Raw genomic sequence first — 10,118 nt, forward strand, 5'->3', positions numbered from 1 at the left:
TCGTCTTGAAGCCCGTACCAGTGTTAGGCATAAAAGAGAAAACAGGTTGTGTCTGCGCTGGGTTTGGGCTTTTGGGGGTTTTATTTTTCAGTAGTCAATGCCATTTATCCTTTATAGTCCTGCTGTACATGGACTCCTCCACAGCAGGCCCTGTATTTTTAGGACCCTGTGCAATGTGACAGAAATAGTGTTTCTTTCCTCTCCCTTCCCCCTCAGCTTGTGACTTCATCTGTACCTCCGTAGATTCTTGCTTGTTATTACTTCCCAGACAAGGCTGACTGTTCCCCTTTGTGTTTTGGGTCCTGCTTGATGCCCAAGCTCACCCTTGACACCTTAATACCCAAGCAACTCTCTTAGAATAGTTTTTCTAAAGTTTTTGCCAAACTAGAAGTAGGCATTAGAAGGAAGTTTCAGAAACTTTCCTTTCATAAATGTGTCTGAGGCTGTATTATCTTCTTTAATACTCAAGGAGCCAACTTGTCCTCGTTGCTACAGCATTTGTTGCTGCCAACCCCTTTAGCCCTTTTCCATTCCCTCCCAAATATATGGATTATTCTCTGTGCATGGGTAGAGGCAGTGTGTATTACAACAATATGTAATTTATGAATAGAAATGTATGTGCTGGCACCACTTTTTTTCTTTGGAAGTTAGTCTGTGGCAATTTATACCTACATAAACAAGAGGGTTTGGTTCACCTGTGTTTAAATTACGAAGACCTGCAGCAGCAACTGAAAACACTACATCTTATTTAGAATATTTTTGCAAGATTGTGTTTAATATTCCTTAGTGCAATAAATGTAAGCAAACGTAAGGAGTGAGGCTCCTATTTCTGTGTCTTTGTAAAAAATGTTAATATCCAGAGTTGTGAGGCTCTAAATGGCTTGTTCTCGTTATTACTGCTATGGCTTATTACTTGGGTTTTGGGACCATTGCTTGGTAAAGCAAGGACTAGAGTCCAACTGTTTGAGGTGTGTGCACCCACTTGTACCCTGGGCTTCTCTCCAGTGTCTTAAGATTGTTTATTTAAGGCAAAGGTATGAGAGGTGGTTTTATTGCCATGTCACAGATGTATGGGTAACACCATGAGAAAGACATGAGAATCTGAAGAAACACTTCCAACTTGGGTCCTGGGTGGGGAGCCTGTGAACATTGTAGTGTATGAGTAGTTTAAGGACTTTAATAGGACAGCAGAGAGCAAGGGCAGCTCATAGGAAACAACTAAACCACCTCCTTGTACTACAAGCAGCCCAAAGGGCACTGCCAGATTCTTGCCCTCCAGTCGTATGTAGTTCATGTTTTAAAGGGTGAAATCTGTCATATTCCAAATTTACCAAGAGGAGAAAATGTACAGGCTTTGCTCTGTGAACAAATGACTTAGTATGTGATGGCTTAAAATACTAAGGAGTGGGAAGGCCTATGCTTTTCTTTTTTTTTTTTTTCTGTTACTCTATTTACTGATTTGCTTGTAGGTGTGTGGAAGTCTTTTACATTTACTTCCGTGCTGGCAGAGTTGAAGAGCCCTATGTCAGCATCACGAAGAAGAGGCAGATGCCCAAGGATGGGTACTCGGAAGAAATTGAGAAGGAAGTGGGCCAGGCTGAAGGCAAGCTGTGTACACACAGATCTGCATTCAGCAGGGCGTCGGTGATCCAGGCGTTCCTCGGCTCAGCGCCCCAGCTCACGCTCCAGCTCTACATCTGTGTCCTGCAGCAGGAGATCACGGCTGCCAGAAGTAGGTAGAGCTGTTGTTATCACCTCCATATTTTGGTGGGAGGGAGAGGAAGGGTCAGCAGTCAGGTGTAGCTGCCCTGGGCAAGAACCAAACATATTGCAATGGGTTTCATCTCCCTGACAGCTTTCAATGGTGATGATGCTCTCAAGTGTATCTATACCATCATGTTTTAGACTATGATGCTTCCTGTAGCATACTTGGATTGCTATAAAAACATTAATTTGGTAAGTGGCCGTTATGGCATGAGAGGGAGGCAGCTGGAGGACTAAGCTGTCTTCATGAAGAGGAAAAAAAAAAAAAAAAACAACCTCTGCTCCGTTTTGGTTTTTGAGCAAACTTTCTGGAAAATTCCTTGGGGCACAATGCAGAGCATGTCTTGCCATGCTGCATGAAGGAAGGTGTACTTTCAGGAATGCAGTTTCAAATATGGACTGAGGACGTGAACTGTCTTTACTTGTGCCAGACTCTGAATCTGGAACCAAAAGGCAGGACTCAATAAGCTGGTATGCAAATGTGGCCATCTCATCTCTGGACCCAAGCTGTTAAGCCTTCACCAAGCAGTGATGCACCACAGGGACTTACCAGGACATGTCTCTTACCGTGGGACTCTGCATCTTGCTCCATGATGTGCGCCAGCTCCTTGAAAAAAAAGTCTTGATTTGCTGGCTGGCTGCTAAATGAAGAACCTACTCCACCTGGTCGTAGGACAACCAGCTTTTCGGTGTAAGAAAGGACTTTGGCTCCTGTGTGAACTGGAGGTGTATTTCCACTGAAATACAAAATAGCTCTCGGTATATCTCTGAGGCCCTGAGAGGCCAGGGATCTTTACCAGCTTCACAGCTAGGGAGGCTGAGGCTAGGGTGGCACCTTGTGAATCTGATTGCTTTCTTCCGTTCTGGTACCTTGGTTGGCAGTGTACCAAGGTAAGGAGCTAAGATTTTTGGAGAAGCCTTTATAGTAACATCAGGGTTCTCCCCTCAACTCAGGGAATGGAAAACTTTAGTATACCAAAGGGTGAGTCAGCACATAAGGATATTGCAACAGGTTAAGGTCTTTATACAAAAGTACTCATTTAAGGTCATAGCGGTAGTTACTTGAAAGACTGCTCTTGACAGTTTCTGAGTACTTCACAGGTAAGGTAGGCTCTTCAAATAACCATGGCTTCTGTGACATGGGATGAGAACAAAGCAGCTGAATCCTTTGCTGAGCAGTGCAGTTAGCAAAATTCCCAATCACTTCATTGCAGATGACATTTGCTTGAGAAAGGTCACCTTTTATTGTATTTCTTCTATTACTGGTGTTGACCTTACTGGTCATGATTGACAAGGGGAAGTGCTGTGTTCCAGATGATTAGAGAATTGCATATTTAATAATGATTTGTAACGCCCTATTACTTCTGACTTTTATCAGTCACTGCTGAGATAAATTCTGAATCACAGACTGATAAGTGACCTTCTGTGGGTGAAGTGAAGTTAAACAACCAGAGATAAGCTGGCTCACCGGGGAGTCAGTGAAGCCACCAGCAAATGCAGTAGTCATCTCATGTCTGCCAGAAGCCATCTCCATAGCAGGTGTAATTCTAAAATATAGAAATGAAAAGAAAAAAAAGTGGTTGTTGTTTTTTTTCTTAATCAGTGATTTAGGAACAATGGCAATGTCTATTAGAGCTCATTCATCAGAAAAAAACAAGAGTCCTAACCGTATTCCTCTTGTGTGTATTTTACCTTCTGAAATACTGAAACTTTCTGCAATCTCTTTAGCCAGCTTATTTCTGCAGTAGTACCTTTTGTCCAGCAGTATTATTCAGCCTCCAGAGTAAATGGGAATGATGCATAGCACAGTTCCAGCTTGTTTTTTGTTATGTGTATACGGGGATTCTCATGTATAGGGACATGACTTTGACTTTTTGATCTTGCAGCATCATCAAAGTAATTTAACAGCCAGTCCGGACTTCAACTGGCCTGTTAGATGTCTTCAACTTCCCTGTCCTTTGACACTGGTTCTCCAAAGTGCATGCTCTTTTCCATTTGTCTCTGTTATAATTATCAATCTCTTCTTCTTATATTTCAATATCCACATTTTTTGTCTTGTCTCCTGTTGTGGTTTAACCTGGCAGGCAGCCAAATACCACCTAGCTGCTTGCTCACTCCCCCTCCACCCACCCTGCCCCCACTCCCAGTGGGACAGGGAGAGAATTGGAAGGGTGAGAGTGAGAAAACTCGTGGGTTGAGATAAGGACAGTTTAATAGAACAGAGAAGGGAAAATAATAATAATAATGATGATAGAATATACAAATTGAGTGATGCACAATGCAATTGCTCACCACCCGCGCTGACCGATAACCAAGTAGCGATCGCTACTTCCTGGATCATGCCTACCATTCATATACTGAGCATGATGTCACGTGGTATGGAATACCTCGTTGGCCAGCTGGGCTAGCTGTCCTGATTATGCTCCCTCCCATCCTCTGCTTGGTAACATGGAAGCTGTCCTTGCAGGATACTTAGCAACAACTGAAAACATCAGTGTGTTTTCAACATTCTTCTCATACTAAATCCAAAACACAGCGCTAGGAAGAAATTTAACTCTATCCCAGCTGAAACCAGGACATCTCCTCATCAGTCTCTTATTTTTCTGGATTCATACACTACCCTGTCTGTTATTCTGTGTAAATTCTGCTTGGTCAGTGGTAATGAGGTCAGTATCACCTGTGAACCTAAAGCATGGCTTGTCCCTTTCAGATCTGTTTGAAACTTATCATTGCTTCCAGTATTGAATTGAACAGTTCTGAAAAGAGCGTGCGTCCTTGCCTAGCCCTTTGTCAACCAGAGCCACACTGCATCTTTCTTGTGTATTTCATGGCATTCATTAATTTCTCTGGATGTTTTCTTCTGGATGATCAGATTCTTGCCAGTGTCTGGCTTTCTCCAAAATTGTCATTTCACTCTCTGCCAGGAATGTAAGATCAAGAGAACTGAAGAGAGTTGCAAAAGCAGGACAAAGCCTCTAGGTTAGTGATGAAAGATACAAAGCTTCGGTGACTGTTTAGCATGAAATGTATAGAAATGTTGTCATATGAAATGCAACATTGGAAGCCCACATGTAATAGCCTAATCTGAGTCCTAATTCTAGACATTCAGTTTTTCGTTTATTACAGCGTAACTGGGGAGAAGTTGCTAACTACTTACTGTATGAAATGCTCAGTCTGACTTTGTAATTGCCACTCCCAGAACAGACGCCGAGGTCTCTCTCGTGCATTTGGGCTTCACCCTGTACTAAATGCTTCAGCATCTGTCAGCATCATGCGTTGCCTTAGAGCCAGCTATAACCTTGCTTCAAAGAGGTAGCTGACATCAGGCTCAGGTCCACTTACACACTGTGGGGCAGCTATCAGGACCTCTTCACTTAGGTAGTACCACCTGGAGAAGTGCAAGGCCAGGAGGTGCCAAAAAGACCTGAGTTAGCGTTCGTTGCAAAAACAGCTAGCTGGAGATGGGGGATGTGTGATTTGGCCCCTTACCCTTGAAAAAGGGCCAGTTCTCAGTGTGCAATATCGAATGCGGAAGATCTGCTTCCGTTAAGAGCGATCTTTTTGTAAGTTTAAAGTATTTGTGCCCTTAACAGCAGTTAAGTTATCTTTTTCAAGTGTTGCTTACAGTGATAAAATAATCTCAAAAGGTAGATTTCCTACCATTTAAAAATAAAATTATTCTGCTGAAAAAGGTACTTTTTTTTTTTTTTTAAATGAAAATGTGTAGCAGTGACTGCCATTGTCAAGAATAGAAGTTTTGGTTTTATGATTTTTTTCAACTTACTAGTGTTTGCAGTGTCACTTTCCTGATGTTCATGACTGGGCTTTGTAGGTGGTCTTACTAGATATCTTAAGATGCTTCTACAGTTGCTTCTCCTCAACTCATTAAGCTCTGGCCACAGAATACTTTTCTTATTGTTTGAACAACATACTTGGAGTATTAATGGTTGTTTGTAAGTGTTGAAATTATGTGTTAAGGCAAAATTGTATCTAGGTGTCTTGCCCTAAGTAACAAAATAAGTGCCCTTATTTTTCAAGGGTTCTGATTATCAGTTTAGAAAACTTATGATTCTTCAGCTGAATGTAAAATTTCGGTAATAGGTATTTGTGATGTAGCTCATCTAGAGCAGAATTTACTCTCTTAGTAATTTCTGAAGTGGGAAGGACCACATCTTGAAAAGACAACAAAGTAAAACAGTGCCTCCCTGAATGACTCTGTGAGTGTGCACCTCTGATTTGTAAGAAAGGTACAGCCTTCTGGGAGAAGGAAGGAAGACGAGAAATGCCACCTTTATGAGGACTGCTATAGGATTTGGGACTGTTCCAGGGGAAGATACTTTGCCTTTTAAATTTTTACTTCTTTGCCTGCTCAGGATGAGTAAAAGTAACAGTAACGTCACCCTCCCACATTTCCCTTTGTGGTTGCTTCAAGCCATCTTTCTCACAGACTTAAGAGTGATGTTTGAACTGAAGGTTTGGTGACAGTACTGAGCTTTTGGGAAAGCAGCAGGACTGGACTACTGTATTAAACCACTGTCAGCATGACCTGGTTTCTATCAATGCAGAAGTGCCTCTTTTGAAGGCTTGAGGTTTTAAGACAAGTTTGAGATTAATACAGAATCCCTAAAATGAAATCAGGTAATAAGATGAATGTCTCAGCTTGTCAAAGCAGAAGGCAAGCAGAGTTCCAGGACTCTGGAAAACTACGGGAAAGATTTTTGTGAAGAGCCACAGGATATCAAGCAGTATTCTTGACTGCACTCGCTTGCTCTTCTGCTTTCAGCCAATGTTTTCTAAGATGTAATGTTTAAAAAGTCTCAGATCAAGTACAGTGCTGTAAGAAAGATGTTTAAAAAGACCCATTAAAAATTTAAGTGTTAAACAAGCAAATACATAACCATTTTCAGAGAATATATGCACCACCAAACTGGCATGTACAAAATTACCATATAGAATGGCAAATGTTTTTCAGCTTACTGAATGCTGTTGGAAATTTAGATATACGTGATTAATTAATTCTTTTCCAAAGTAATTCAGAGATGTTTGAGGATTGAGGTGGGAGACAGGTTAGCTAAAATGGTGGAGAAAATCCTGTTATAAAGTTGTTAGAGATCCTAAAATACACTTGTTTCTTTCAAAATCATGCTCAGAAATAAATAACTTTCATTAGAAAACCAAACTTATAGTCATGGCTAAATAGCTATAGCAAAGCAGGGCATCCAGTTCATTTGTAGGATATTGACATGTAAACTAATTGAAGGCTGCAGAAAGCACTGGTTGCTAAGCACTGCAAAAGTAATTGACATAATCAAGAATTCCCAACTCTGATTATTTTGTTTTATCTGATGCAATATAATGCCCTGTAACATGACCAGTCAGCTTGGTTAGTTTCATTGAAACTCTAAAAGAAACAACGGAAAGATTTTTACTGTGTTTAGTTTGCATTTGAAGTGTTCCTTGCGTGGACAAAATGCTGAAATTGAAACTAAAAGTATTGATTGGGGGTGCCTAAAATTAGTCCCCTAAATCAGCTATTCGGCATGTTGGTAAAAACTGTGAAGAAAGTATGCAAACGCTAACAAAACTGTGGGCAGTTAGCACTTTTGAACTTCAAGGTACTTCTCTATGAATATTTATTCTATGCATCCAGGGTTCTTACGCATTGGTACCTACTTAATGTGGTAAGACAAGAGCCCCCTCCTTCAGTGCCAGAAAGCTTTCCCCTACTGCATCTGGAGGGGAGGCCAGGTAACAACTGGCCTCCACCTTCACTTTCTGCAGAATTAAATGCCGTGAAACCTTCACTTGAGGGATTCTGGGTAGATGAGAGATAAGAAAGTTGATCTGAATTTAAAGACATTTTTAAGAGGAGTGTTGTTTTTAAATGCATGTTATAGATACGTGTATAAGGAAAATAGATGTATAGGAAAACACAGTGTAGACAGGTGAGCAAATATCTGTCTACACAGGCAGAAAAAGTGCAGATGGTTCTGGGTTTAAATTGCTTTGGCTTTCAATTTTGAGCTCCATTGCAGAGCTCTTCTGTGAGCTTAGACAATTTGCTTTGACATAGAATTTCACAAGCACTGAGGTATCTGCACGCCCAAGTAACTCCAAAATTTCAGCTTCTGTTTCGCAGTTCCTCATCTGTACAGGGGGGGAGTAGCACCCCTGTGCCTTTTGGAGTACTGTGAGAGCCTGAGAGCAACTCGGATACTCTTATGACTGAGCTGTATAATTTCCAAAGACTGTGTGTGTATGAACAGCCCTGGGCTGGGGGTGGAGAGAGAGACACCTGGGACTGTTAAGTGCCTTTTTTCCTTTCTAGCTACTTGGAAAAGTAACAAACGGAGACCAAAATAGGAGGCAGGGTTAGAGTAAGAACCCAGAATTGTATACAAGGAATGGCTTTTTTGGCATTACACCCTGCTGGGAATCCCCAGAAGTGCCATGAAGACAACTGCATCTGCACTACTCTGATGCAATGTCTTTCACCTCTGCTAAGCTGAAGGTCCTGATCTGTGTTTTCTCTCTGTAGGTATTTTTATGGTCCTTTCTCTCCTGTCAATTGTATATGGCGCCTTACGCTGCAACATCCTGGCTATCAAGATTAAGTACGATGATTATGATGTCAGCGTGAAACCAGCCGCCTACCTCTGCATATTCATGTGGAGAAGCTTTGAGATTGCTACGCGGGTTACGGTGTTGGTCCTTTTCAGTTCAGTCCTTCAAATCTGGACTCTCCCTGTTGTGCTAGTGAATTTCTTTGGTTTTTTCTTCTACCCATGGATTCTCTTCTGGCAAAGCAAGTCCCCGTTTCCCGAGAACATAGAGAAGGCATTGAGCAGGGTCGGCACTACCATCGTCTTGTGCCTTCTCACCTTCTTATATGCTGGCATTAACATGTTCTGCTGGTCAGCAGTGCAGGTGAAGCTCAATGATCCTGACTTAATTAACAAATCCCAAAACTGGTACCGACTGACTGTGTATTACATGCTGCGATTCATTGAGAATGCATTCCTCCTGCTGATGTGGTACATCTATAAAACTGATATCTACCTGTATGTCTGCGCCCCGTTGTTGGTCTTGCAGCTCCTGATAGGTTACTGCATGGCTGTCCTCTTCATGTTGGTGTTCTACCAGTTCTGCCACCCGTGCAAAAAGCTTTTCTCATCCAGCATTTCCGAAGGTTTGCTGTCCTGTTTCAAGTTCCTCTGCTTTATTTGCAAGCCTCCTAAATCCACTGTACTGATGGACAAGGCAGAGGTGAAATCTGAAAATACTGATGAAGCACGGAGCAGTAGCAAGACAATAGATTCTCAAAATGGGAATCCTCATCAAAGTGTTTCTTCCAATGCCTAGTACAACTGGAAGCAAGTAGGTGCCTTTGGAAGGTGGCAGATCACCTGCTGGGAACGTTGTGTATCTTGGACACTGTGTCTTGCGGGTGGGATTTCTTTATTGCAGGTGTAGCACTGCATGACGATCGACAGCCTACCTTTGCGGAAAACTTGGTGTATGAGTACGTGTATCTGTGTGTGTTTGTGTGTGGACATAGAGAGCAATCATTGTTTGTAGACATCTATTTCGGAGTTTTTTGCACATAGGTTTATTATCACGTGCTTTTTTTGAAATCATTATAGGAGACATCCTTCAAAAACTGGCCTGATGCTCATCTTACTCAGGAAATCTGAGGATGAAAGGAAATGCATTTTATTTCAGATAGGATGTCATTATGGCATGCCACCCTAGCATGGAAACAGAGCATAGTCCTTGACTATATATTGACTGTAGCCGTGGTCTGCTTTGATCAAATTGCAGACTTTTTTACACTCTAATCAGTGTAATAAGATAATACTTCTCTCTGTGGTATAAGAATTGGACTTCTACAATGCACTGTAGTCTAGGTTGCCAAGAAACGGCCAATTAGCCAGCACTAATACTGAAATGTGACTGCTACTGAGAATGGACAGAGGGGTTATTGGCTTTGCACTTTTTTACTCTTCATATTTGCTGCTTGCTAGTAAGGGAATTAAATTTAACACATTAATTGTGATGTTCTGGAATAGCTCATTTTTCTGACATTATCATTCATCTAATACTTTGTGATGTTCTGGTATTAGGGTGGTGTTTACTTTAAATATCTACAAGTTGGGCAGATAGTGTGAACTGGTCATGTAGGTGCTCTCCAGAGCACATCTCCAGGGAGTAATTCAACTCATCTTAAAATGTCCTCTAGGGAAGGGGATATGAATCATTCTCTGGAGCCCTATTACTCGGTGTTAACCAGATGCCTTGACAATTAGTTTTGACTATATGTCTCCCTTTTAGATGGCTGAAGTTGAGACAAGCAC

General features: G+C 41.6%; 1 protein-coding gene across 1 annotated transcript; it reads left to right on the forward strand.

Moving 5' to 3' along the window:
- The first annotated feature begins 1,467 nt into the window (after nt 1-1,467).
- On the forward strand, nt 1,468-9,810 carry XK (X-linked Kx blood group). The gene is made up of 2 exons (XM_009580348.1): nt 1,468-1,732; nt 8,303-9,810. The coding sequence occupies exons 1-2, from the start codon at nt 1,549-1,551 to the stop codon at nt 9,124-9,126; spliced, it is 1,008 nt and encodes a 335-aa protein (XP_009578643.1). The 5' UTR covers nt 1,468-1,548; the 3' UTR covers nt 9,127-9,810.
- The last annotated feature ends 308 nt before the right edge of the window (nt 9,811-10,118 follow it).

This window comes from Fulmarus glacialis, unplaced genomic scaffold, assembly GCF_000690835.1.
Source record: "Fulmarus glacialis isolate BGI_N327 unplaced genomic scaffold, ASM69083v1 scaffold35196, whole genome shotgun sequence".
Classification (NCBI taxonomy): Eukaryota; Metazoa; Chordata; class Aves; order Procellariiformes; family Procellariidae; genus Fulmarus; species Fulmarus glacialis.